The sequence below is a fragment of the Ursus americanus genome, chromosome 7, assembly GCF_024610735.1.
Source record: "Ursus americanus isolate L20-20 chromosome 7, mUrsAme1.1.p, whole genome shotgun sequence".
In the NCBI taxonomy this organism is placed as follows: Eukaryota; Metazoa; Chordata; class Mammalia; order Carnivora; family Ursidae; genus Ursus; species Ursus americanus.
The window spans coordinates 48,914,417-48,938,850 of NC_142133.1; the positions used below are offsets into that span (position 1 = coordinate 48,914,417).

General features: G+C 41.8%; 1 protein-coding gene across 2 annotated transcripts in view; it reads left to right on the forward strand.

Annotated features, from left to right (window-relative positions):
- Positions 1-6,869: 6,869 nt before the first annotated feature.
- Positions 6,870-24,434, forward strand: part of SMYD1 (SET and MYND domain containing 1) — a 48,013-nt gene continuing 30,448 nt past the window's right edge. For both annotated transcript variants that reach the window (XM_045808883.2, XM_045808884.2), the window contains exons 1-2: positions 6,870-7,131; positions 22,411-22,587. In XM_045808883.2, the coding sequence (XP_045664839.1) occupies positions 6,995-7,131; positions 22,411-22,587 (314 nt within the window). In that variant the 5' untranslated portion in view covers positions 6,870-6,994. The remainder of the gene's footprint in view (positions 7,132-22,410; positions 22,588-24,434) is intronic.

A 24,434-nucleotide genomic window follows, 5' to 3' on the forward strand; every position in this document is an offset into this window, starting at 1 on the left:
TTCACTGCTGTACAATATTCCACCCATTTGCCTGTTGATGGGCAGGTCTCCTGGTACGCTGTGCAAAAGTTTCTCTTGAGTAGACACTCCTTTCCTGTCAACACTGCTATTGCCTAGTTTCAGGTGCCTATCATCTCTTGTTAGAATCATGGCAACAGATGTCTAACTTCTGACTGCACCAATCTACTCTTCATTACTGCTGCCAAAGCGTTCTATCCAGAAGTCATTCCTGGCTCTCCATTGTCTTTTGGAGAAAGTCAAACCGGAGTACTCCTGGGCTTCTGTGCACCTTGATCTCATCATCTTCCTATTGCTGTCACCTCCCCACCCTGCTTTCACTTTATGATTTAGCAACATTAAACCTTTACTAATTCCTATAAGTACCAAACTGTTGTGTGACTCAGTTTATTATATATGCTGCTCCCTCTTCTGGAATTCCTTCTCTGTACTTCCTAATGAACTCCTCCTCCCTCCAAAAGTAAATTGTATCCTGAGTTCAGCATTTCTCATTCCTATTCATTTCTTAATACTTTTGTTACATATGTATGTATGGCTAAATAACAGGAAGTATTGCTTTGCATGATTTAAAGCTTTACATAAATGTTATTATACATACTGTTTATTCCCCTGCAACTTACTTTTTTCACTTATTATGTTTTGGTATTAACGTATGCTGAGATGTGAGGTTCTAATTCATTCACCTTCACAGCTCTGTAACATCTCATTGCATGAATACACCATGAGCCATCCATTCTCTTACTGATAGACATTGAACTTGTTTCCCATTTTTGCAAATACAGATAGTGCTGCAATGTTCTTATGTAGTCTTCTTGTGCACACATGTGAGAGGTTCTCTGGGGTTTATACTTAAGAGATGATGGTGCTTTTTTAACTAGAGGCCTCAATAATACCCACTTCAAAGGGTATTATGAAAACCATAAGGTAATGTTAATAAAGCACAATTTCAGACATTCAAACATTCATTGTTAGAAAACTCTCAAATGTATATGAAACACTGGGACATAAAGGCAACAGTCTGGTGCGCAAATGGTAAACAGAATATGTGTGCTTCTGTAGCTCCTACAATACCCAACCTATTGTAGTTGTTTGCACGTTGTACTCTTTCTCTCTCCATGTCTCTGCTCATGCTGCTATGTCCTTGGGGCTGAAATGGTCACCTCCAGCTCTGGTTCTCTCCCTGCCTTCTTATCTTTGTCGGCTACTTCTCTGAAGCCTTCCCCAACTCCTCAGGCTGCCCTGGATATCCTTTCCCCTTTGCTTCCTGTATCTCTTTCACCATCTGTACATGCTCTTCTATAAGTGTCCCTGAATGGTCAGTGTCTTAAAGACAGGGCCCACATTTTGTTCATCTTGTTTCAGGGCACTGAGTACAGTGCCTGATACATGTGCCAATAAATGCATGTGGAATGAGCAAATTTAGGAATTCTTGGGAAGAAAGCAGTTTGCAGCCAAGGATTGCTTGGGGCCAAAGGAGGAGGGATGGAAGCAAACATGCTGTTTTATTAAGAACACAGAGCCCAGAGAGTTTGAGGTTTCGCCAGTGGTGTAGTTATACAGGATATAATGGACTATTAAGGAGGAAACCTGCCCCTGTCATTCTGGAATGTGAGTGCTAGATGTGCACAAGAACTTTTTCTTTGATTCTGTCACTCATAGTGATTACGAAATAAATGAATGAATCAGCCAGTGAATTCACTTGACAGCAATGAGAAGCCTCGCTTATTTAAGGTTACTAGGCATTAAGTTATTATTAGTTTAAAGCAGGCATTGGCAAACATTGTCTGTAAAAGGCCAGAGAGTAAATATTTTCAGCTTTGTGGGCCATATGGTCTTTGTTGCAAGTATTCAACTCCGCTGTTATAGTGTGAAAGCAGCCACAGAAAATATGTAAACAGATGAGTACGGCTGGGGTGTTTTGTTTTGTTTTGTTTTGTTTTTTTTTAAGTAGGCTCCACGCTCAATGTGGAGCTCGAACTCACTACCCCAAGATCAAGAGTGCCATGCTCCACTGACGGAGCCAGGCAGGCGCCCTTAGTATGGCTGTTTTTTAATAAAATTTTATTTATGGCCACCGAAATTTAACTTTCATATAATTTTCATGTGTCACAACATATTCTTCTTTTGAATTTTTCCCCCAACTATTAAAGAAGGTATAAACCATTCTTAGTTGAAGCTCTCAAAGAAAACTTGTTGACCCCTGGAGGAAATGAACCTCAGCTCCAGGTACAAAGGAGGTGGAAGCCAGTGATGAAGGGCTTTCTTTTACTAAAGAAATCTTGCAGTTCTCCGGATTTGCCACTAGATGGTGGTCCCTTGTACGTGTGTGGCTCAGCGAGCTAGTCTTCCCAATAGAAGGGATGATTGGAGTTTTTCCATAGAGTATGGTAGATGAGCCACTACCATGTTAATGCAGGCATACAAACTGTCCCAGTTTCAGAACCATTCCTCTGGGTCTCATTTATGTCTCCACCTCACACTTACTTGTATATATTCCCTCTATTGCAGCATATCCAGCTGAAGGGAACGCAACCACTCTCAAGGCCTCTTGAGATTATTTGCTCAAAGACTCAGGAGGAAAATAATGTGAATACAGGCTATGGCTAAAGATTTGGGGGCCGCAACTTGGTATCTGGGAACAGCTGCTACCCAAGATACAGATTAAGAAGTGGAGCTCGTATTAAGAGGATACTTGGAGCCCAAGTGTTGATACACTCAAAACTCCAAATCAGCCCCCATTCTTGGCCTCTTCATGTCACCTTCTACCCTTAAGGTGCATGACAGGACCCGACATTACCCTGGCCCAGCATCTTCTGCAAGTTTCCTCACAATTTTTAGAGTGTGTGGGAGTACTTGGTAGCCACAGTGGTATTTTTGGCATGTATGTGTGGCCTGAGGTGCAAGGGAAGTTCAGCTGAAATAGAAGTAAATAGAACCATAGTGGTTATTTCTGTCATCCTCTTGTCTGAAATCTCCCAGCTCAGATCTGTCTCCCAGACTAGGAGTCCTCTGGCTTGAGCTGTCCCATTTTTGTCCCTTTGTCACCACCCTTCTTTATCCAGACACACAAAAGAAAGAGCCTGGATGGCTATGAAAATCATTAACAATGGAAAAAATTTCTATCTTGGAGCAGAAAAGGGCTCAAAAGGAGCATGACTTTCAAAGTCTGTGAAGCTCAAGTCTGTTATGTGGTTATGCCTACTTTGGCCCTGGGTTTGATCTCTCAGGAAACATTGAATAAATCTGTTTTTTCCATACCTCCATATGTGATGTTGAAGAAAACTCTTAATGTTCTTTCTGAATCTTTTCTGCTAAACATCTCTGGTAGGGCAAGAAGAAGTCCTTCCAAAACTCTAGATGGCTGTTTCCTGATGATGAAGACCAGCAGTTCTCACGAAGGCAATACCACCACTTAGGGGGCATTTTAGAAATATGTGTGTGTGGGGGGAACACTTTCGGTTGTGCAGCGCTACTGGCATATTGTGCGTGGGACTGGGGTCACAAACGTTTGGATCCCAGTGTGGAAAAAAAAACTGGAGGGGAGCAGGTGAGCGAAAATTTTTATATAGGATTTAGGTTGATGAGCAGTGCAGCAGGGCCACGTGCCCCCTTCCGTGTCGCCAGCCTCGTAACTAGAGCCAACATCCCCTAGCTCATTGATCCTGGCCAGAGATGCAGGATATCCTCGGAAGCAGGAAACAGCCTTATGCATTGAAGATTCTTTGCCTGGCCCTCACAACCTCAAATATACAGATGTACATTTTAGGTAGGTGGAACTTTGTTAATATTTATCAGTCTAGGATTGTGTTTTATATGTAATCATAGAGTCTTTTTAATATATGCTCGATCTTCCAGGAATGCAGCCTCTTGTTAACTGAAGGATTATGCTTTCTTTCATTCAGAACTTGACTAAGAGTCATTCACCATTTCAGAAAACTCATGTCACAGTCAACAGTGCCCTGTGCAGTATTTGTGTCCCCAAAATCAATCTACATGTTTAGCTCTCACTATCACAATGATTCTATGTGGAGGCGCAAATGTCTGACCACTTTATCATGTTTTCTACTGCAGTCGTGCCCGAGCGTATACTTAGTGAGCTCATTGACATATTTAGTTTACCATGAATATATATTATTTTATTATAAGCTAACCTTCATTTTATTTCTCCCTTATTAGGTTAGGTAAATGTTTTAGTCCATTCGGGCTACAATAACAAAATACCACAGACTGGGTAGCTTATAAACAACAGAAATTTATTTCTTACAGTTCTGGAAGCTGGAAGTCCGAGATTAGGGCACCAGCACGGTCGGGTGAGGATTCTTCCAGGTCGTTTGTAGTCATCATGTAACAGAAGGGCCTAAGGACCTCTTTGGAGCTTCTTATTCACCAGGGCTCCATGTTCATGATTTAAGCACCTCCTAAACGCCCCACCTACTGAGACCCTTATCTTAGAGGGTGAGGACTTCAACATTTTGAAATTTGGGATGGGAGCGGAGGGGGATGAGATACACAAACATTCAGACTACAGGACTAATAATTTATATTTTTTAGGTGTAAGAGCTAGGAAATTATGTATGCCATTTCAGAGTAGCAAAGGGATGTTACATAATATTTACCAGAATGTGAAATGATAACATTTTATATGTTTATTTCCTATTGTTGTCATAACAAATTACTTAGTGGCTTAAAATAACATAAATTTATTATCTTACAGGTTGTGGTCAAAAGCCAGAAATGGGGTTCACTGGGTTTAAATCAAAGTATCATCAGGGCTGTTCTCCTTCTAGAGGTTCTAGGGGGAGAAGCTGTTCCCGTGCATTTTCCAGTTTCTCGAGACCACCTGCATTTCTTGGCTCATAGCCCATCCCTCCATCTTCAAAGCCAGCAATATAGTATCTTCAAATGTCTCTCTGACTCTGACCCTCTTGCTTCCATTGTTACATCTCCTTCTCTGACTCTGACCCCCTGCCATCCTCTTATAAGGATTCTTGTGATTCCATTGGGCCCACCTGGATAATCCAGGATAATCTCCTCCTTCAAGATCCTTAATCACATTTGCAAAGTTCCTTTTGTCGTGTAAGGTAACATATTCCCGGGTCTGGGGAGTAGGACCTAGACATCCTCGGGGTGGGGGGGGGGGCTTTATTCTGTCTATCACACTTTAATAGAATACTTGTTCTGGTACGGTTGAGACTCAGATGTAACTAAAGCATTAGGCTTGATGCTCCCTCTCTTTCTGACTTGGGACAGCTAGATTTCTTTCTTGACCTTGGCTGGGGCTGAACCTGTTCCAGGGGTATAGTATCTAGAGAACAACCTAATCCCTCCCAGGCTGAGCCCCTGGATCCCGAGGGAAGATCGGTTGCGGCAAAGCCCTGAGTTGCCCAGCATTGTGAGTCCAGGTATTCATTTGAAGCTAACCTGGATTGAAGAGCTCCTTTTTAATCTTTTTTTTCCCCCATTGGGAGCGTGCAATGTTTACTCTTTGGGGGCACCCAACTTTATTTTATTTTATTTTATTTATTTATAAAATTGTTTTATTTTTATTGTATTTTTTTAAATTGAAGTAGCATTGACATGCAATGTTATATTAGTTTCAGGCGTACAATGTAGTGATTTGACAACTCTGTATGTTATGCTATGCTCACAAGTATAGTTACCATCAGTCACCATACAACGCTATGACAATACCATTGACTGTATTCCCTGTGCTGTACCTTTTATCCCTTTGACTTATTCATTCCATAACTGGAATCCTGTATCTCCTCTTCCCCTTTTGCCCATCCCCCCACCCCTCTCCCCTCTGGCGGCCACCAGCGTGTTCTCTGTATTTGCGGGTCTATTTCAGCTTTGTTGGGTTGTTTTGTTTTTTAGATTCCACGTGTAGGTGAAATCATATGGTATTTGCCTTTTCAACCTAAATAACAGCTGTCTGGCAATCAAGAAGAGTGGCATTTAGGGGCACCTGGCTGCCTCGGTAGGTAGAGCATGTGACTCTTGGTCTCGGGGTCGTGAATTTAAGCCCCACATTGGGTGTAGGGTTTAGTTAAAAAAAAAAAAAAAAAGAACAGTGGCATTTAGGTCAATGGACGTTTTAGAATTACCCCACCAATGTCCTCATTCCTGGGAAAGAAGAAAGACAGAGCATGTTGGTATTTTCCTGGCAGCAGACATATATTTAAGGGAGATATGATAAAAAGACAGACATGAGGGTTTTCATTTTCAAAGCCTGCCTCCTCTTCATAATACAGCCTACATCCAACATACCTGCATCATCAGGGAGCTCCCAGACCTCCATGTCCTGGGTGGGGGTGCTGTGGGAGCCCCAGGTAGTACTGAAGAAGAGGGATGCCCCTTGGAGCTTAAATAATACTGTTTTGTATATGCCAAGGGGGTCAGTTTGGCATCTGCTGTATTCTGCAAACACTCCGCCTATGGGGGAGGTGGGAGGGGGATAAGGGGCCCATCACACTTGAGAAAGTAGAAGCCTGACAGCTGAAGGTTCCCAGAGCAGCAAGCATCACCTCCTCTCTTGGACCATTTCAGCTGTCTGCTTTGGATTGACAGAGGCATCTGGCTGCTAAAAATACCCTACTGACCAAGTGCTCCCTATTCCAACTAAAGCTGAGCACAACTGCCATGCAGGACTGAGCTGCTTCTTGCAAAGGAACTTTTCAAAGTTTTCGGACCCAATTTGAGAGGCACACTAGCCCATGGTCATTTCCGCCTTGTCAGCTTTGCTGGGTGATGAACGAGACCCTTGTCAGATCACTGTCTTCTCGTCTGCCCTATTCCTACCTCCAGGAAATGTGGCAGAGGGGGAGGTGAGGGCGCAGTGGCTGAGAGGGGGTAGGGAAGGGGAGGTGCTTGTCCATTTATAGGCTTGCTCTTTGGGATGCTGAAGGTGCTGAAATAGCAAGGACAAGGGACCTGGCTCAGTGTGAAATACCCACCGAGCTGCCTGAAGGGCTCTGAGATGACAATAGGGAGAATGGAGAACGTGGAAGTCTTCACTTCTGAGGGCAAGGGCAGAGGTCTGAAGGCCACTAAGGAGTTCTGGGCTGCAGATGTCATCTTCGCCGAGCGGGCTTATTCCGCAGTGGTTTTTGACAGGTATGAAATGTGAGGCGTTGCCGCTTTGTCTCTGTTGGTGTGGTTCTAAAATCCTTTGCTCTCAAAATCATCAGGGAAAGGGGTAGAATCCGTGTGATCATTTTTAACAAAATGGCACTTCTGACAGCTGTTTTCTGGCATCACTTTTTCTGCAAAGAGTCATTTCTAATGTGATTTGCTCTGGTCCCTAGGAGGGTTGTAAAGGTGAGCAAAGGCTTTGGGGCACTTTCTCACAGTACCGTTGAACTTGGTGGAATGGGTGTGCTGTGTGTGGGGAGGGCAGAGGGAAGGGGAATGGAAAGGTGGGTGTGGTGTTATAGGAAACATTTTCTTATAGAAGTCTCCAAATTTTTAGTTTCCTGAGTATAATCAATATATTAGAGCATAAAGTAGCTGCTGAAACTTTAAAAAAGCAATTGTAAATACACAAGTGACACTGGAATCCATTTACATTTGAAAAATTAGAATATCACCAATGAAGCTGAAAGCTCTTTTTACCTCTCCCACCCCTAATCCCAATCTTCTTTGTCTTTCCTCGGAGGTAATACCTGTTATGTTTTAACGTGTTTCCTTGTAGAATGTTCTTGTACTGTTATATACATATATCTGCATTTATCAGAAATGTATAGCTGTAGTTTGTCTTTTTTTTTTTTAACAGACGTGGTATCGTACTTCAAATGTCATTCTAGAACTTGCTCTTTTCACTAAACAACATGTTTTTGATATATATTCTTATGGGAACTATAAGTCTATAGATAATTCTTTTAAATCCTCAAAGATCTGTTTCTTTTACCCACGTGTAGACCTATCTATGTTGATCCATATGCTACGCGGATTGCCAGTTTTGACTGCTGTAGATATTCTACCCTATAAATACATGGAAACTTAATTATCTCCTTCCCTATTGAGAGACATTCGGTGGTTTCCTGCTTTTCATGAAAACAAACATTTCTACATTTAAAATCCTTGACCTTTCCCACTTGTACACTTGTGTGATTATTCTCCAGGATATATGGCTAGAAGAGGAATTGTGCCATAAAGTGTGCTATTTCTATTTTAATAGGCTCTCCAAAGTGTCTGCATTAAATTTATATCCCCATTTCCCTACAACCATGTCTGTACTTGACTACCAAACTTTTAAATTAGTATTAAATCTTTATTTAAAAAAAACCTTGCCAAGTGATTATAACAATATTCTCTGAGCCCAAAGTTGGGGTGACCTGCCTGCCATTGATGTGGTCTGAATCAAGATGGCCTCCGATAATCTAGGCTTTGTGGTTGGCTCCCTGTACTCACCATCCTGAGAATGGGCACTGCTTTTCAGAGATCATTTGATTAGCATTCAGATTTTCGTTTCTTCCTGCCTACCAGGACCTTCAGGGAGAAGGCAATGAACGGAGTATATGGCTGACTGTCACCTGAGGAATATAAGGGGGCTGAGGTGACAGTAATGTCTTCACCGGGAGCTTGTCTAACTTGATTAATGTACTTGTGCATGTTTCGTGGCTGGAGGTGAGCACAGTTGAGGAATCAGTTGGATTCGGAATTAAGACTAAAAAGCTAGAAAACAGAAACTCTGAACCCTGATCTTGGTGCTGCCACTGAATGGCCACATTGCCGTATATAGAATACATCCATTGGTGCCTCCATTTCCCAAAAGCCAATATAGCCAATTAGTATCCCTTTTAAGAGTGTTTGGAATTGAGTGGACTTTCCTTCCATTATAAAAGTAAAATTAAGGAAGAAAAAAAATATATCTTCACACAAAGATGCTAACCCTAAACATTTTTGTGTATTTCCTTCCAGTTTATTTTAAAACATAGGTTTCATTTGTACTATGCAGCTGGGATCTTATTATAGAAACTGATGTTTTACATTTAACAATTTAGCCACTTCTTTGTTACCAAGTTCTCTTCATAAACATAGTATTTAATCGCGATGTGCTCTCTTACCACTTCTTTATGACTGAGCATTTAGGATGTTTACGTGTTTTTCTTACCATAAATAAATCATTATTCATTTGAAGTAACAACTACAAAACAACTTCAGTGTACATTTTAGATAATATGCTAACAAAATGTTATATTATTATTACAGTAATAAAAATTGGGATAATTGGGGTAAATGATCCTTTAAATGATTGAAAGAAATCTAAAAGAGATACTTTTAAAAAGTGATTTTTCCCAAATTTGTCACCGCAAAGACGAGGGGGCTGCTTTTTGGGTGTACCTGGATAGCCTGGAGAGGCAGCAACGGAAACCTTTGCCCATCGTATCCTCCTATTTTAGCCTCCTGCCGAGACTCCGCCGCTGTAGATGAGAAACCCGAGTGGGGAGGTAGGACTGAGTCACTCACGAAAGAGGCACATTCTAATCCATGTTATTGCAATCCAGGCTTTCTGCCCTACCCTCCAAATACAAACATGAGGAAAGATTTTATTTTTAGTGGAGTGCTATATTAAATGAAAATTCTTTCCAACAATATGTGATATATATTGTATATATGAGTGTTATGAAGCATAACAATAAGTGAACATCCATGAAATGTAACAATAAATGAGCACCTATGAAACCATCATCCTGCTTAACCAGAGTATGCCATTACATTGCATCTTCTCTATCTTTCCCTATCCAGTCCCCAGCTTATTGCAAAGGTAACTAGTATCTTGAATTTTATGTTCTTATTCCCCTGCCTTTTGAGTAATGGTTTTACACATGTGTACGTATTCCTAAACCATATATGACTTAGTTTTTGTGTTTTATTTTTGATCTTTGAAACAATGGTATAATATATGACTTCATGCCACTTGCTTCTTTCACTCAGTGTTAGTTTTATTATTCATCCTTATGGTTATATGTAACTGAAGTGTCAGTTTGTACCAGTTTATTTTTCCATTCTTTCTGCAAGTGGTTGCAAGGGACATTTTTGCTTTTATTTCTTGGTAAACAGATACATGAGGTGTGTATCCTAGGAGTGGAAATACCCGATCATAATGTATGTGATATTCAGCTTTAAGATATAATGCTGTAATGTCTCAGACTGACTTGCAAGTTTGCATTGTCTTTGTTAGGATAGATTTAGTTTAGCATTAACTGCCACAATCCATGCCCTTATAATATAGTCCTTGGTCTGGTTAGGGTCTCTGGAATTTTGCTGGTTGGAAAAACAGATGGTCTCCTTAAAGATAAAGGAGCAAGAATAGAGACAATCTTTTTAGGGCTGGCAAATATGTAACACTTGGGCCACCATGATCCCTGCCAGGTATAGCTAATCAATTGGCAACTCCTTCCTGAATTCCAACTTAGCCTAAGGATTTTTTCTATCAGGATGCTCCAAGCAGGCCTTACTAATCAATCAAGACTGGCATTTAAAAGAACAAGCTATTTGCCATCCTTTTTAGGTGTTTTGGTTGGGTGCTGGAAAGGGATGAAGGTGAAGTAGGTGGGTAAGGTCAGTTTACCAAGGAGCTGTCTTTCATGGACATGGTCTTTTAAAGTGGATGAACCCCCCGGGGTAGTAGATGAACTGTTAAAATTGCTCTTGACCCCTTGTGCTCTCTTGCGCCCAGTTTTCGGGAGGACAGAGAATAGGAGCCCATGATATCTTAGCTTGAGTGATCCTGCTAATTTCTACATGAGATCGGACTAATCTGGAAATTCATGATGTTGTCTTGTTCAGTTTTTTTTTTTTTTTTGCTTATTTTGGAAAATGTAGAAATTATAGAAAAACCAAAGTAAGAAAATAAAAATTCCTGCACCCTTAACATTCACAGAAAACTACTGTTAACATTCTGGCATATATCCTTATGATTGTTTTGTTTTGTTTTGTTTTGTTTTACTTGAAGTGTAATTGGATCCTTACAATTGTTTCATGCAAATATGATGCATATAAAATATTTTCTTGATTCTCAATGATTTGTAGGTGGGGTGGTGGTGGAAGAAACACATTAAATGTACACCTTGTACACCTTGATGGTAAAATGCTTCCCTAAAATTAGCGTGCTGTATTAAAACATGGGGGGGGCAGTTTATTTTACAATGAAAGGAATATGACACAATATAGGATTTTATTAAATCTAGGATATATATTTCATTTTGACATCTCTGAATTCATGATGTATCCTACAATCTGTGGCTCATGGTTTAATTGGGAGCATTTGTTTGTTTCTTAATGGTAAAAAATGATATATTTAATAATTGGCAATATCTTAGATTCATTATAATTAATGTATACATTTCTTCCTTTCACAAAATTGTGAGCAACTTTTCAAACCATTATTATCCTCCTAAAGCATTTTTAATGACTATATAGTATTCCTTTTGTTGACTATTCTATATCAGTTTAGCAAGTGCCCTATTTTGGATATCAAGGTTGTTTCCTACTTTTCCTAATAGATCTTTCCACACATCTCTGATTATTTATTAAAGATAAACTCGTAGAAGTCTACATTTTGGATTCAAAAGGCAGTTATAAGGCTCTTAATATAGATTTCCAAATCACCCCACCAAAGAGAATTATACCAGTTTTCTCCATGAGCAATATAGCATTTGCCTCCTTATCCCAGCACTGGCCAACACAGAGAGCTAACTTAGACTTATATTTTCCAACTTCATCTATAAAAACTTATTTTAGTATTATTTTGTTTCCAATCTTTGTATTATTAGGGAGGTGAAAGGTTTTTAAAAAAATACATTTATTTGTCATCACCTTCCTTTTCTGTGTGATTTTTTTTGTCTATTTTCTATTGATGCCCTCATTTGAAAACTGTATGTGTAACTCATTTGTTTATTACTCCTTAATGTTCAGAACTTCTAAATTGTTTGACTCCTTCTGCATCATTTTGGTTTATTAGCTCTTTTGATCTTACCTCTTTTGTAATTCTCAATTGCTTTTATTTTAATCAATTTATTTATTTATTTATTACATAGGCTCCTCACCCAGTGTGGAGCCCAGTGTGAGGCTTGAACTCACAACGCTGAGATCAAGACCTGAGCTAAGATCAAGAGTTGGATGCTTAACAGACTGAGGCACCCAGGCACACCTTGTCCTCAACCACTTTTGACTTTCTTTAATTTTTCATGTCCTTTATTTAAAAAACTATTCATTTTTCTATCTTACTTGTATCTTTCAAAATGATATCCAAGCGTAAGGTGTTTTTTTTTTTTTTAGTTTATTTTTATTTCAGTTACTTATTGTCATTGCATTCTTTCACTTTCCTTTTTATAGCTTATTTAGTTCATTTTATGTCAAGGGGAATAAGAAGGTAAATGGTTCTGGGACGCCTGGGTGGCACAGCGGTTAAGCGTCTGCCTTCGGCTCAGGGCGTGATCCCGGCGTTGTGGGATCGAGCCCCACATCAGGCTCTTCCGCTATGAGCTTGCTTCTTCCTCTCCCACTCCCCCTGCTTGTGTTCCCTCTCTCGCTGGCTGTCTCTCTCTCTGTCGAATAAATAAATAAAATCTTAAAAAAAAAAAAGAAGATAAATGGTTCTAACCTTAAGAATGACTCAGGTCTTCAGCAAGATAAGATCCTTATCTTTTTTGATGCTTCATCTTGGAAGGACTCTTTCACTTCTCTGAAGTAGAATCCCCATCCTTTCCAAACTGTAAAATCAGTTGGTTAACCCAGTTGACCTACAGACCAAGGTCCATGGGGCATGATTTATTACACTATGTATAAAATTGTATCACCGCCATCACCATCATCATCATCTTCGAAAAAACCCACAACCAAATAGATTCAGGGCCAATCTGTCATAGCATCAGATTTGGCCAGGATAGGAATTTGAAGCATGTTTTACAATAATATCGGAGAGCTTCTTCTCCTAATAGCCATCTACAAATAACGAACTGTTGTTTGTAAGACAGAGGATTCTGAACATTTTTTTTTAATTGACAGAAGGGTGAGAACCTAACACCTTGAGCAGAAGTTACAGTCATATTTCTGATCAAAATGAAGTGTGGAGGGCATAGTGCTAGTTAGAGCTCAAGCCATCTAAGAACTAAGTAGGCCCTGGACCTGTAGAGATACCACCTTACAATATATAAAATGTAGTTTTTGCTTACCACTTTTGAATGGATTTTTATAACTTCGCTATTGTGATTGTTACTGATGTCCATTTTGCATTTTTTGTTTTTGTTTTAAGAAAATTTTGGGACTATTCAAAGGTGTATGAGTCCCAAACCTTTTCCTGAGTCACCACGAGCTTTTAGGCCCTTTAGGCCCAACACTGAGACTCTGTTGCCTAATGGGAGACCAGGTCTGCCAGTGTTGTCTGGAGGTGGAAAGGCTATTTCCAGGGTTGTGTAGTTCCTGATGACAACCTGGCAGAGACGATGTCCGTGGGGAGTCGGGCAATAGAGGGGAATTGAGTCATTTGACCCTGAAGATCCCTTCCGGCATGAGATTCTATGGGTTGTACAATTTCTTCAGTACATGTGAAGGACTCCAGTGCAGCACCAGAGGGGTGCTGGGCTAATATATAAATGGAGCTTATTCTGATTATTATTTTACTTTAGCATAAACACAAGAAATGGCATGGAAATGGTGCTCATGAGCAGTTCTAGGAGCCAAAAATACTATTTGATGGTTCCTTTTTTAACAATCCTAGACATCATGAATTTAGAGCACATCTAGCTTTTGGGTTCATGGATCCTTAGCTAGGGAGAGACCTAGATTTGGAGAATCAAAGTTTATGTGGATATGCATCCATGCTTTTTACTTCTGGAGAGAAAGCCTATAGTTTTCATGACTTACAAAATCACTTTCAACCCAGGAGAAGGTTGAGACCCATTGAATATATTCAGTCCTCTCTTACAGATTGGGAAACAGGCTTAGTGAAGTGACAGGCCGTCCCCAGGTCATACACAGACGAGTCATAGGGCAGGATGAGATTCCTGGGATCTTGTCCAGCCATCACTTTTCACTGCCCCCCACCCCAAGTGGGTCCAGCATTGCCTACTTAATTTCTTCTTTTCTTATCAGTCCCATTAACAATATTTAGTCTTAATCAAAGAAACGACACCCATCCATCAATTTCAAAACAATCAGAATCTGGTTCTGGGACCAGAGAAGGGTTAGATCCAGAAACTAATAGGTAAAAAACAGGAATATACATGTGATTATCCAGGAAGAAAAGTGCTTTTGTAATAACAAACCAATGTATTCCCTACCATTGCTAACAAATTACCACAAATTTTAGTGGCTTAAACAACACAAATTTATTATCTTATACTTTTGAAGGTCAGAGATCTAAAATGGGTCCGTAGGGCTATGTTTCCTAGACTTTTCTAGTTTCTACAGGCTGCCTGTATTCCTGGGCTCTATCTTCAAAGCCAGTAGCATAGCATCTTTTCCCCCTCTGACCTCCTGCCTCCTCCTTATAAGGACCTTTGTAATTACATTAGACCCACCGGGATGCTTCGGGATTATCTCCCCTTCTCAAGAGCCTTCATCTTAATTGCCTCTGCAAAGTCCCTTCTGCCATGTAGTATAAAATATTCACAGGCTCTGGGGATTAGGACATTGACATTTTTGGGGGACTATCATTCAGCCTATCACAACCAGTAAGATGAATTTCATATTAATCCAACTCATCACAGAAGATGTTAAGAAGGATCAAGGATAGTGGATTTTTACAAAAAATTTCTATAAATAAAAACCGGACTGGATCCTAACTGATTCTGTTGAAAGAATTCAAAGTGCCCAGGAGATCATGCATATGTGTGTAGGAAAAACCAAAGGTGAGAACATAAGAAAAAGCAGAATACTTTAAAAGAAACTAATGCCAGCCAGGCTTTTTTGAAAATTGGAGAAGTTATGAGCTTCAGGTCATAACTGGAGACAGCTGGGCTGTTAGCTGCTGTGATTCTATGTGGGCTTGTGGGAACACCAGGATTAGTGTGGCATACACACCAACACACTGTGGCCTTGAAGTTGATAACAGCTGGTGGATGGGTGGTGAGGGCAACTGGTGCTATAAATGGAAATCATTTAATAAAGGGATTAGGGAAATTCCCGAACAGTTAGTTCAGAAAATGAGTGAATCACTGTTTGTTATTCAACTTGTAGTGTTAAACATTTACACTCAGTATTCAGAAAATGAATTGAGTCACTGTTATTCAACTTAGAGTTGTTAAACATTTACACTTGATGTTGAGAATAACCATAGCAGGTTTAGAAATATGTCTTTATTTTGTTTTATTTTTAAGTAAGCTCTACACCCAACGTGGGGCTTAAACTCACAACCCTGAGATCAAGAGTCATATGCTCTACCGACTGAGCCAGCCAGGCGCCTTTAGAAATATGTCTTTAGTTCGGCACTTCGGATGCAGAGGCAAGACACCGTGGAATGTCACATGACCTGTTATGAGCTGTATTGCTAAATTTTATGAAATAATCCTTAAATGCAGAAGTTTGAGAATAATTGCTTTTTCAATATAAATTAGATCAAATGCTGGGTTGTCCCCACAATGATGTCATCTTCAGTCACGTGCATCCGAAGATGTGTTTTGAGCAAGGGAAATGGGGCACGATCACAGCCCCAGTGTGGGAAATGCAGACAGGTCTGAGTGGGGTGTGTGAACTTCGTCGTGTGAGTTGTGGCAGAGAAAATCTTGAGAATTGCTACTTTAATATAGAAGAGATGTTGTAAATAGGCAATACGTAGATCTGACCTAAGGAAGCAGTATCACCTAAATTCTTATGCTGAGGTATGTGTAATGCAAACATGAATCCAGCGATCCCCTTATGAGTTGACATGGGGCATTTAAAAACAACATTAAGTAGATGCCACGGGGAAAAGGAAAATGAATCTCCCAGGCCTGGGCGTGTGTCTGCTCTCTGCAAAAGTCTTCAGTGGCTCCCCTTTGCCTAGAGAATAAGGACATACTACTGAGAGTAACATTCCAGGTGCCCCCGTGTCTGGTCATTGTTCCAGCGTTATTTCCCAGTGTGGTGTATCCTATGATCTTGTCAGATAGCTACTCCTGTCTCCAATACATGCCTGCGCCCCCCACATGGATGCCTTGACTCAGGCCAGAGCCACTCCATGGAAGAACTTGACATTCTCTGAGTATAAACTCAGCCCATCTTTAGAGGGTCAGAACAGTGCCTCCTCCCCTTGTAGATGACTGACTTCCCTGATTCCTAGCCTCCCCTACCTCAGTGTCAGTTAGGTCTCCCTTCCTTGAGTCCTGCAGCAAGTTACCTGCACTCCTGGATGGCATGCCTTACCTTGCCTATATGTGTTTATGCCTCAGCCCAGCCTGGGGACTGCTCGAAGGCAAGGTTTGTGTCTTGTTTATCTTTAAGGCCCTCTATTACCAAGTTCAATGCACAGCACATAGTAGATGCCCAATAAATGCTTGCAAAAGGAAGGTAGAGTGGAAGAAACAAGGAAGGAAGGAAAGAAGGAATTGAAAATATTGTAAAATCCTCTGGGTACTTGAGGGATGGGGTGTTCTTTAAGACATGCTTCCTTCCCCTCCGTTTTTGAGGAAAGAGCCCCTGGCAGGCTGAGGGGTTTTTTAGCAGTCCAGAAAGCCAGAGTTGTTGGTTTAGTCCTTTCTGGCTGTGTTTTTGGAGGGCTTGTCCACCTTGCAGGCACCTTCTCTTTGCATTTATCTGTCCAGTAACTGGTTATTTCCATACAAGGAGCTGAGCAGCAGCTGCCCTTCCAGCCTCTTGACTCTGACAGATGACATAACCCAGGGCAGGACTGCAGAGCAAGGAGTGAGTGAGGACCCACTGGCCAGGGCAAAGCACACTCGGGGCTGCAGGCAGAGCCCAAAGGTGGGCTTTGGCGGCTTCCTTTGTCCTCTGTGCGGGGCACAGTGGCAGGCAGCAGGAACCCCTATAAGAATAATGTCCCTGTGAGGACAGTGATCACTATTCTAAAGGGTTGTTGTGAAGGTTTAATAAAGGAGAGTTGCTTACAACATCTCTTTGAAAATTGCAAGGTGTTGTGAAAATGGGCATTAATATGCTCTGTGGGCACTGGAAAAAGAGACTCGGAGGAGAAATGGGACTTGCCAAAGGTCGCTTGGCTAAGCCTGGCTGGAAGAAGCATCTTTCTCTTGGAATCCAAAAAGTGGTTTTAGGACTGCCTGTCTTCTGGATCTCTTTCTCTCTCTCTCTCTCTCTCTCTCTCTCACTGGGGGAAGTAAGTAGGAGGGGAGGTATTTCTGTCAGAGAATTACCTGCCCCTCCTGCAGGGGTTCTCCTCTAGCTAGGAGGTCTTGCTCGCTGGTCGCTGCCTGAGGACTAGTGGGTGCTGGACGGGATCAGGAGCTCTGAGATCACCTGGCCCGACCTCCCCACGTGACAGACGGGCAGGTGGACCAGGCCGGCAGCTCCTGAGCACTCCCCTTGTGCAAGGCTCATTGAGCTGGCTGCTTTACATCTCGTTTAGTCTTCAAAATCACTCTGAGAGTGGTGGGATTTTGGAACTTCTTTGTAATTTTCTTCTTGCTTGAATTTCTTAAAATAGTAACATGTTTCATTAACAAGTAATATTCATCTGTCTGAAAGATTTCAAGATCAAGGTGTTGTTATTGCCATTTTCACATAGGGAAACAAAGGCTCAGAGAGTTAAGAGTACTTGCTTGAAGTCACACCCCTGGTAGTTACTGGAATTAGGAGTTGAACCCAGCTCTGACTGACTCCAGGTCTGACCTTCCATAATACCCATTTTGACACCAGTCAGGGAGATGGAGATCAGAGAAACAGGTTGTTGTTCTGTTTTGTTTTTTAATTAAATTTCCCCTTCCTGCCTGCCCAACACTTTTGTGCATACCCCACCAGAAGGAGCAGATTTTCTGTCACCTCTACATTCTTGTTACTCGAAGTTACAGCTCAGCATGACCTAGGAACTTGTTAGAAATGCAGAATCTCAGGCCCCAGTCTAGACCTTTTGAGCTGGAACCTGAATTTTAACAAGATCTCTGGTGATGTGTGTGCACACTAAAGTTCGAGAAGCTCGGATCTGCTTCAAACACAACCCCCTTCTCCTTCCCAGTTCCAGCGTCATGGCTAAGCAGGTGAGGTGATGGAGAGAAAGGTCAGCTTCATCCCAAGGAGATCTAAATTAGGAGATAACTCACAATGCTTTTCACCAGGATTTAAAACTTGACTCTAGGCCCTAGCAAAATTGTAGGATAGATTATAAAACAAGTGTGTGAGCCTGTAGAAAATAGTTTGGATAGTTTGGTGGCTAACATTTGGAACCCACTATGAGTTCACTATAAGAAAAAAAAATCATGCCAAATTAATCACATTTTCGTTTTATGAAAAGTAATTAAAAATTATAGAGTGTTTGAAAAGACTCTCATGAGACAATATGATGGTGAGATGTTGTTGAACTGAAGGCTGAATTGATTAAAGGACTGATAATTGATTGTATAGTGATTGCAGAGGTCTCTCCATCACCCAGTCTGGGGTGAAGTCTTTACACTGCAGCACAGGGGCTCTGTCTCTAGCCTTCTCCTGGTCAGAGTGGTTGTTAGTGACTTGGAAGACACGAGGGTCTTTCCACTAGAATTTCTGTGGACATATTATAGCTATTGTTCGTGGCAGATAGATTAGTCTATAATCAGGCCCCATTAGAAGTGTATTAAGTCAGTTCATGGGATCCTGAGGCAGGCTCCAGGACAGATGTATTGTCTCCTTTTGAGCCAGGCTAAGAAAATTTGAGCTTTATAAGTGGTAATGGCCGAGGTCCATCCCCAGAGAAGACAGTAAGGGGGTGTTGTCTGCATAGAATTTAAAAACAATAACAAAACTGATTTTAAAAAACCTGACTAAAAGATTTGGTTTTTATTATCACCATGCACCAGCAATTCTAAACAATGTCAGGGATAAAATACTCTTCCTTGGGGGGAAAAAAAATGTTGGTCTTGGTTCAAAACAATCACTGTTGCATAAACTTCAGATTAGCACATTTTAAAATCAGGTATCCCTTAATAAACATTGTATTCTGCCTGGAAGTTAATATGGAGGACTCTCGGTCATCTGGTCGACCCCTCCACCATGTGTTTGTTGCAAGAGCAAGTTCTTAATGTTCTCAGTTGCTGGAGCTTGTGCAGGCCTTGGTTCATGTCTCCAGCCCCTGTGCTACTACATCTTCCTAAAGTTTAAATATATTAGAAGTAAGTAGAGCCCACAAAGATGAAGCTATTCTAGGTGACCACCTGGAGTGTGTGGTTCTGTTTAAAATGTGAAACAGTGAAATAGTGTGAGAACTGCAAAGCATAGTATTTGGTAGGTGCAAATTTCAATTTCCACATGAAATATGTCTATGAATGTGAATATATCTGTATGAATAAAAATATGAGGATATTATGCTTGAATATTCTAAAAATATCAGTTTGGGTGTGAAATGGTAGAGCAGTCCCAATGTGGGGTTGTTCCCTGATGGTCGCCCCTGGAGCAGATGGGCATGGAGCTCCAAGTGACAAGTCACAAGTGACAGCCAGTATGATCATGCTTGCTTCTAACTCTCCCCTCTCCAGACCATTTCCCTTTCTTTCCTGCCTTGGGTTTGTATTCCTGTTCTGGGTCCTGATACCCCAGAGGTGGGCATCTGCTCCTCCTTCCCCTTCCCAACCTAAGACTTGCTTTCAGATTTGTAGATGACTCAGGGCTCAGCATACCGATAGAAGTCATGGCCGAATGAAAGTTCAAAATGATCTGGACCATTTGGAATACTAAGAGCTAGGGATAAAGGGGAAAGCCCCCACTTCAGGTTAAAAAAAATTCAATGTCATGAAGAAATTTTGGGGAGTGATGGATAGGTTCACTGTCTGGGTCATGGTGATGGTTTCACAGGTATGTGCATATGTCAGCGTCTATCAAGTTAAAGATTTTGGATATGTATGTCAGTCATACCTCAAAGATATTTTAAGAATGCAGCATGATATGGACACATCAGGGGAAGCTCTGACTTGGCTGCAGCATCTTTAAGAAAACTGGGGAGGTTCTAGTGACTAGATTTGTCATTTGATCTTAAATAACTGTGAATTTTTTGCTGAAAAAGTTAATGGAATCACAATGTCCAGATCCAGGAAATGTGAATAGCACCACACCTGGATGCTATATTCTGTTCTGGGCACCATAATTACAAAGCACTGTGACCCAGCATCCACCCTTGAGTGTCCAGGAGACAGAATTTGGAACCTCACTGGGATCCAAATTACTTGGGTTCTTCAGCAGTTCAGTCTCTGTTGTTGAACTTCACATTCCTGCCAGATGCCATCTTGACTTGAAGCAGTTGCGAGAAATTCATAGCTTCCCATCTCTAGGGGTTTGTTGATTCCACTAAATGGTCAGGGTCCCTGCCTGTGTGTTCTGTTCTGCTGGAGCGCTCATGGCAAATGACCTTCTCAAGCAGGGACTACCCTCTGTGGCGTAGCTATGATGAGCTGCAGATTCTTTGCAATTCTAGATATGTGAGTGTAATTCTACCCTTCCTCTCTGATTGGGAAAGCTTAAGGGATTGCAGGGGAGTGAGGAAGACATTATTATGGGGATAACCTTGAATCTGCTCTAAACTTGTAAATAACCACTAACCTTCCATGCCTGTGAGTACTTCACGGTTAATAACCAATTATTAGCAATGTTCCTTACAGCAGATGGGGACACAGCAGTGTGTTGAGTTGGCCACCCAGAGACTGAAAACTGGAAACCCAGGACCTAGCTTAGAGCAACATCCCGTGCTTTGCCCTCAGCTTGGCTCTCTATCTGTCTCTCCATTTCTTGATGCTGTCTTGGGACCACAAGGCCTGGCCTTTGGGCTGATCCTTGAGCCTGATGCCCTGGCATTGGCTGCTGGATCTTGCTTGATTGCCCTGTTGTGCCCACCTTCCTTTGGCTGCAGGGACCCGCTGTGGGCACACGGAGACCAGAATGGGACTGTTGAAGGGACTGGGAGTGTTTAACATAGAAAGGGGAAATGAAGGGGCGTCACAGCAGCGGTCTTCAAATTCTTGAAGCACTGACCTGCCCACGCCTGTTCCACAGGACAAGGATCCAGAGAGCCAAATTAGATGACAGGAGAATGTATCTTGGGAAGGCAAATTCGAGCCTATCACAAGGAGGAAATCTGCCGTAGTTAGGACTGGCCAACAATGGACTAACTGTTCTTGGAAGCAGCGCACTCTTTTTCACTCTGGGAATTTCAAAAAGGCATGGTCAGGGATAGACACAAGGGATTTCTGTACTTGTATGTTCTATTGAAGGTTCTTACTTCAGGCTCTAGGATTCTGTGATTCTAAAAGCCCCTGTTTTCCTCTACTTTTGAGATCCTTCTTTAGACTCAAAACTGCAGCCTGAGTTTCCATACCCATTTTTCCCGGGGAGCTCAGTGCTTCTGTGCATACTGCTGCACTTCTTCTCACCATTTCTCTGATTTAGTGGCCAGGATTTCTTTTTTCCACATTGCAGAGATACTGAGATATTGTACTTCATACTAGATTTCACTGGCTCTGGGTGTTAGGTTATGTCTTAAAGTCTGTTTCCTTCATGCTAACCTATGCCCTTTTCTGCCTGAAAGACGGCTCTCACCTGGGAGACACGCAGCTCTCTTGGGAACACTGGGGGCTGGAAGCACGGGGTAAGGAACCTCATCTTCCTACACCTCTCTCCTTCTCCCACTGAGTGGGCAGGCACGATCTTCTGTGTCACTGCCACTCGCTCTCTGGGCTAGGAGAATACAATGGATGACCTCACTGACATCAGTGACCTTGTAATTGTTACTTTTACAAAACACACAGAACTGTGACATATATCACAATGCACGGATCCCATTTTGCGTAAAATATATCATGTTTCATGTTCTATGATATTATGGATAGTTATGAGTTTTATTCTTCAGGGAAAGAGACATTGCATTTCAAGAATGAGAAGGTCATGTCACACAGAGCGCTCCCTCCCACGCCATGGTGCCAGTGACCTGTGGCTTTTGGCGAGGGGACCATGAGGAATTTCCACCCAGTCCCTTGGCCTGGAAGACTTCCTGGGCTCCTCAAGTGTCTGTTCCAGTGTGTCCCAGGAACACCCCATGGGTCCGCTATCATAGCCTCCTCAGGCAGGTTCACTCACTGCTCTGGTGGCTTATGTACTCCCAGTGCCTACCGCATATGGGTCATAAATCTTCACTTGCTGAGTTAAATTGAAAGACTTATATGCAGGGTGCAGTAGTGTCTCCCACATTGGGGCCCAATGTCTAGTGTGGTCCTTTTCTGCTGTGCCACCTCAATCACCTGTTTCTCCCTCCATTTCCAGCCTGGTTAACTTTGTGTGCCATACCTGCTTCAAGAGGCAGGAGAAGCTGCATCGCTGTGGACAGTGCAAGTTTGCCCACTACTGTGACCGCACCTGCCAGAAGGATGCTTGGCTGAATCACAAGAACGAGTGTTCGGCCATGAAGAGATATGGGAAGGTGCCCAATGAGAACATCAGGTCAGAGCTGGGCCCCCGGGGTGGGACTTAGGTGACATTTGATTCCTAAATGTCAGGCGGGGAAAGGCCTTAGTGACAACTATTCCCAGGCCCAAGGAAGCCAGGCTGAGCGCAAGTCAGGATAGAGCCTCAAAGAGACTGGAGAGGGGCACTTCTGTGTCTGGGAGCCCATCTAGAACTGGGTGTCTACAGCACCATTCCAGTCTACAGCCACTGGCTGGAGCTGGCTGCAGACCCGTTCTCAATGCCTCCCTAGTGTTTAATTAAAAAAAAAAAATTGATCTGCCAATGTTTTAAAAACTGGGAATTTCCACATTAAAAAAATTAGGGTTTCTGCTTTCTCTTGAAAAAAAAAATCTGAAGATTTGGCAAAATGAGCCAGAGCTCAATAGCAGCAGCTACCTTTGAAAAATGAAGAGCTTTTTAGGGGCACCTGGGTGGCTCAGTCGGTTAAGTGTCTGCCTTCGCCTTAGGTCATGATCCCAGGGTCTGGGATCGAGCCTGGCATGGGGCTCCCTGCTTAGTGGGGAGCCTGCTTCTCCCTCTCCCTCTGCCTGTTGCTCCCCCTGCTTGTGCTCTGTCTGTCAAATAAATAAATAAAATCTTTTTTTTTTTTAAAGAAGAGCTTTTTAAAAAAAAGTTTTTACTTAAATTACAGTTAGTTAGCATAGAGTATAATATTAGTTTCAAGTGTATAATATAGTGATTCAGCACTTCCATTCATCACCCAATGCTCATTACAACAGATGCCCTCCTCAATCCCCATCACCTATTTTCCCCATTCCCCTCCCTCCCCTCTGGTAGTCATCAGTGGGTCTCTATGGTTAGATAGCAGCATATCTTCAATCATGGAATTATGGAAGCAGTTCAGGTACCCAGCAACTGATGAATGGACAGGGAAGATGTGTATATATATAAATATATATACATATACAATGGCATATTACACAGCCATAGAAAAGAATGAAATCTTGTCATTTGCAACAACACGGATAGAGCTATAGAGTATTATCCTACGTGAAATAAGTCAGAGAAAGACAAATACCATGTGATTTCATTCATATGTGAATTTAAGAAACAAAACAAATGAGCAAAGGGAAAAAAAAGAGAGAGAGGCAAACCAAGAAAAAATGCCGAGCTTTTCCAGCACCATAGCCCACTAGTCCATGGGCTTGTGCACACCCCCCCTGCACTCATTACACGCAAAAGCCACTTGCAACAGTTAGTGGCGACCCTGGGCGGCTGTGGCCAGAAATCTCCGGGCTGACACTGCCAGATAGGGCTGCGGGTCGGTGCCTTGGAAGTGAGAGTGGAGAACTGAGGAGACGCGGAAGATGAAGTTGGGAGCATTTTCACTGGGTGTGTAGGGTGTGAAGTTAAAGTGCAGAATGAAATCGTCATACCCTAGAAATTTTTAAGGAACTACAAAATGAAACGGCTCAGTCAGCCTCCACATCCCCCTTAGTTCCATTTGTTGAACTCCTGCTTCTTTAAAAAAAAATGTTCTTTTGCAATTTTATTTAAATTTAAAAAAAAAATTCAGCTCTATTGAGGTATAATTGACATATAAGATTGTAAGATATTTAAACAGTACATCATGGTGACTTGATATATGTGTACATTTTGAAAGGATGCCCCCCACCTAGTTAATTAGCACGTCTATCACCTGACCTAGTCATCCTTTTTTTTTCAAGTGAGAACCTTTATGTTCTACTGTCCAGCAGATTTCACTGATACAATACAGTGTTATCAATTATAGTCACCATGGTTTACATTAGATCCTCAGGCCTTATTCATTCATTCATTCATTCATTCATTCGTTTATTTAAAGATTTTATTTATTTATT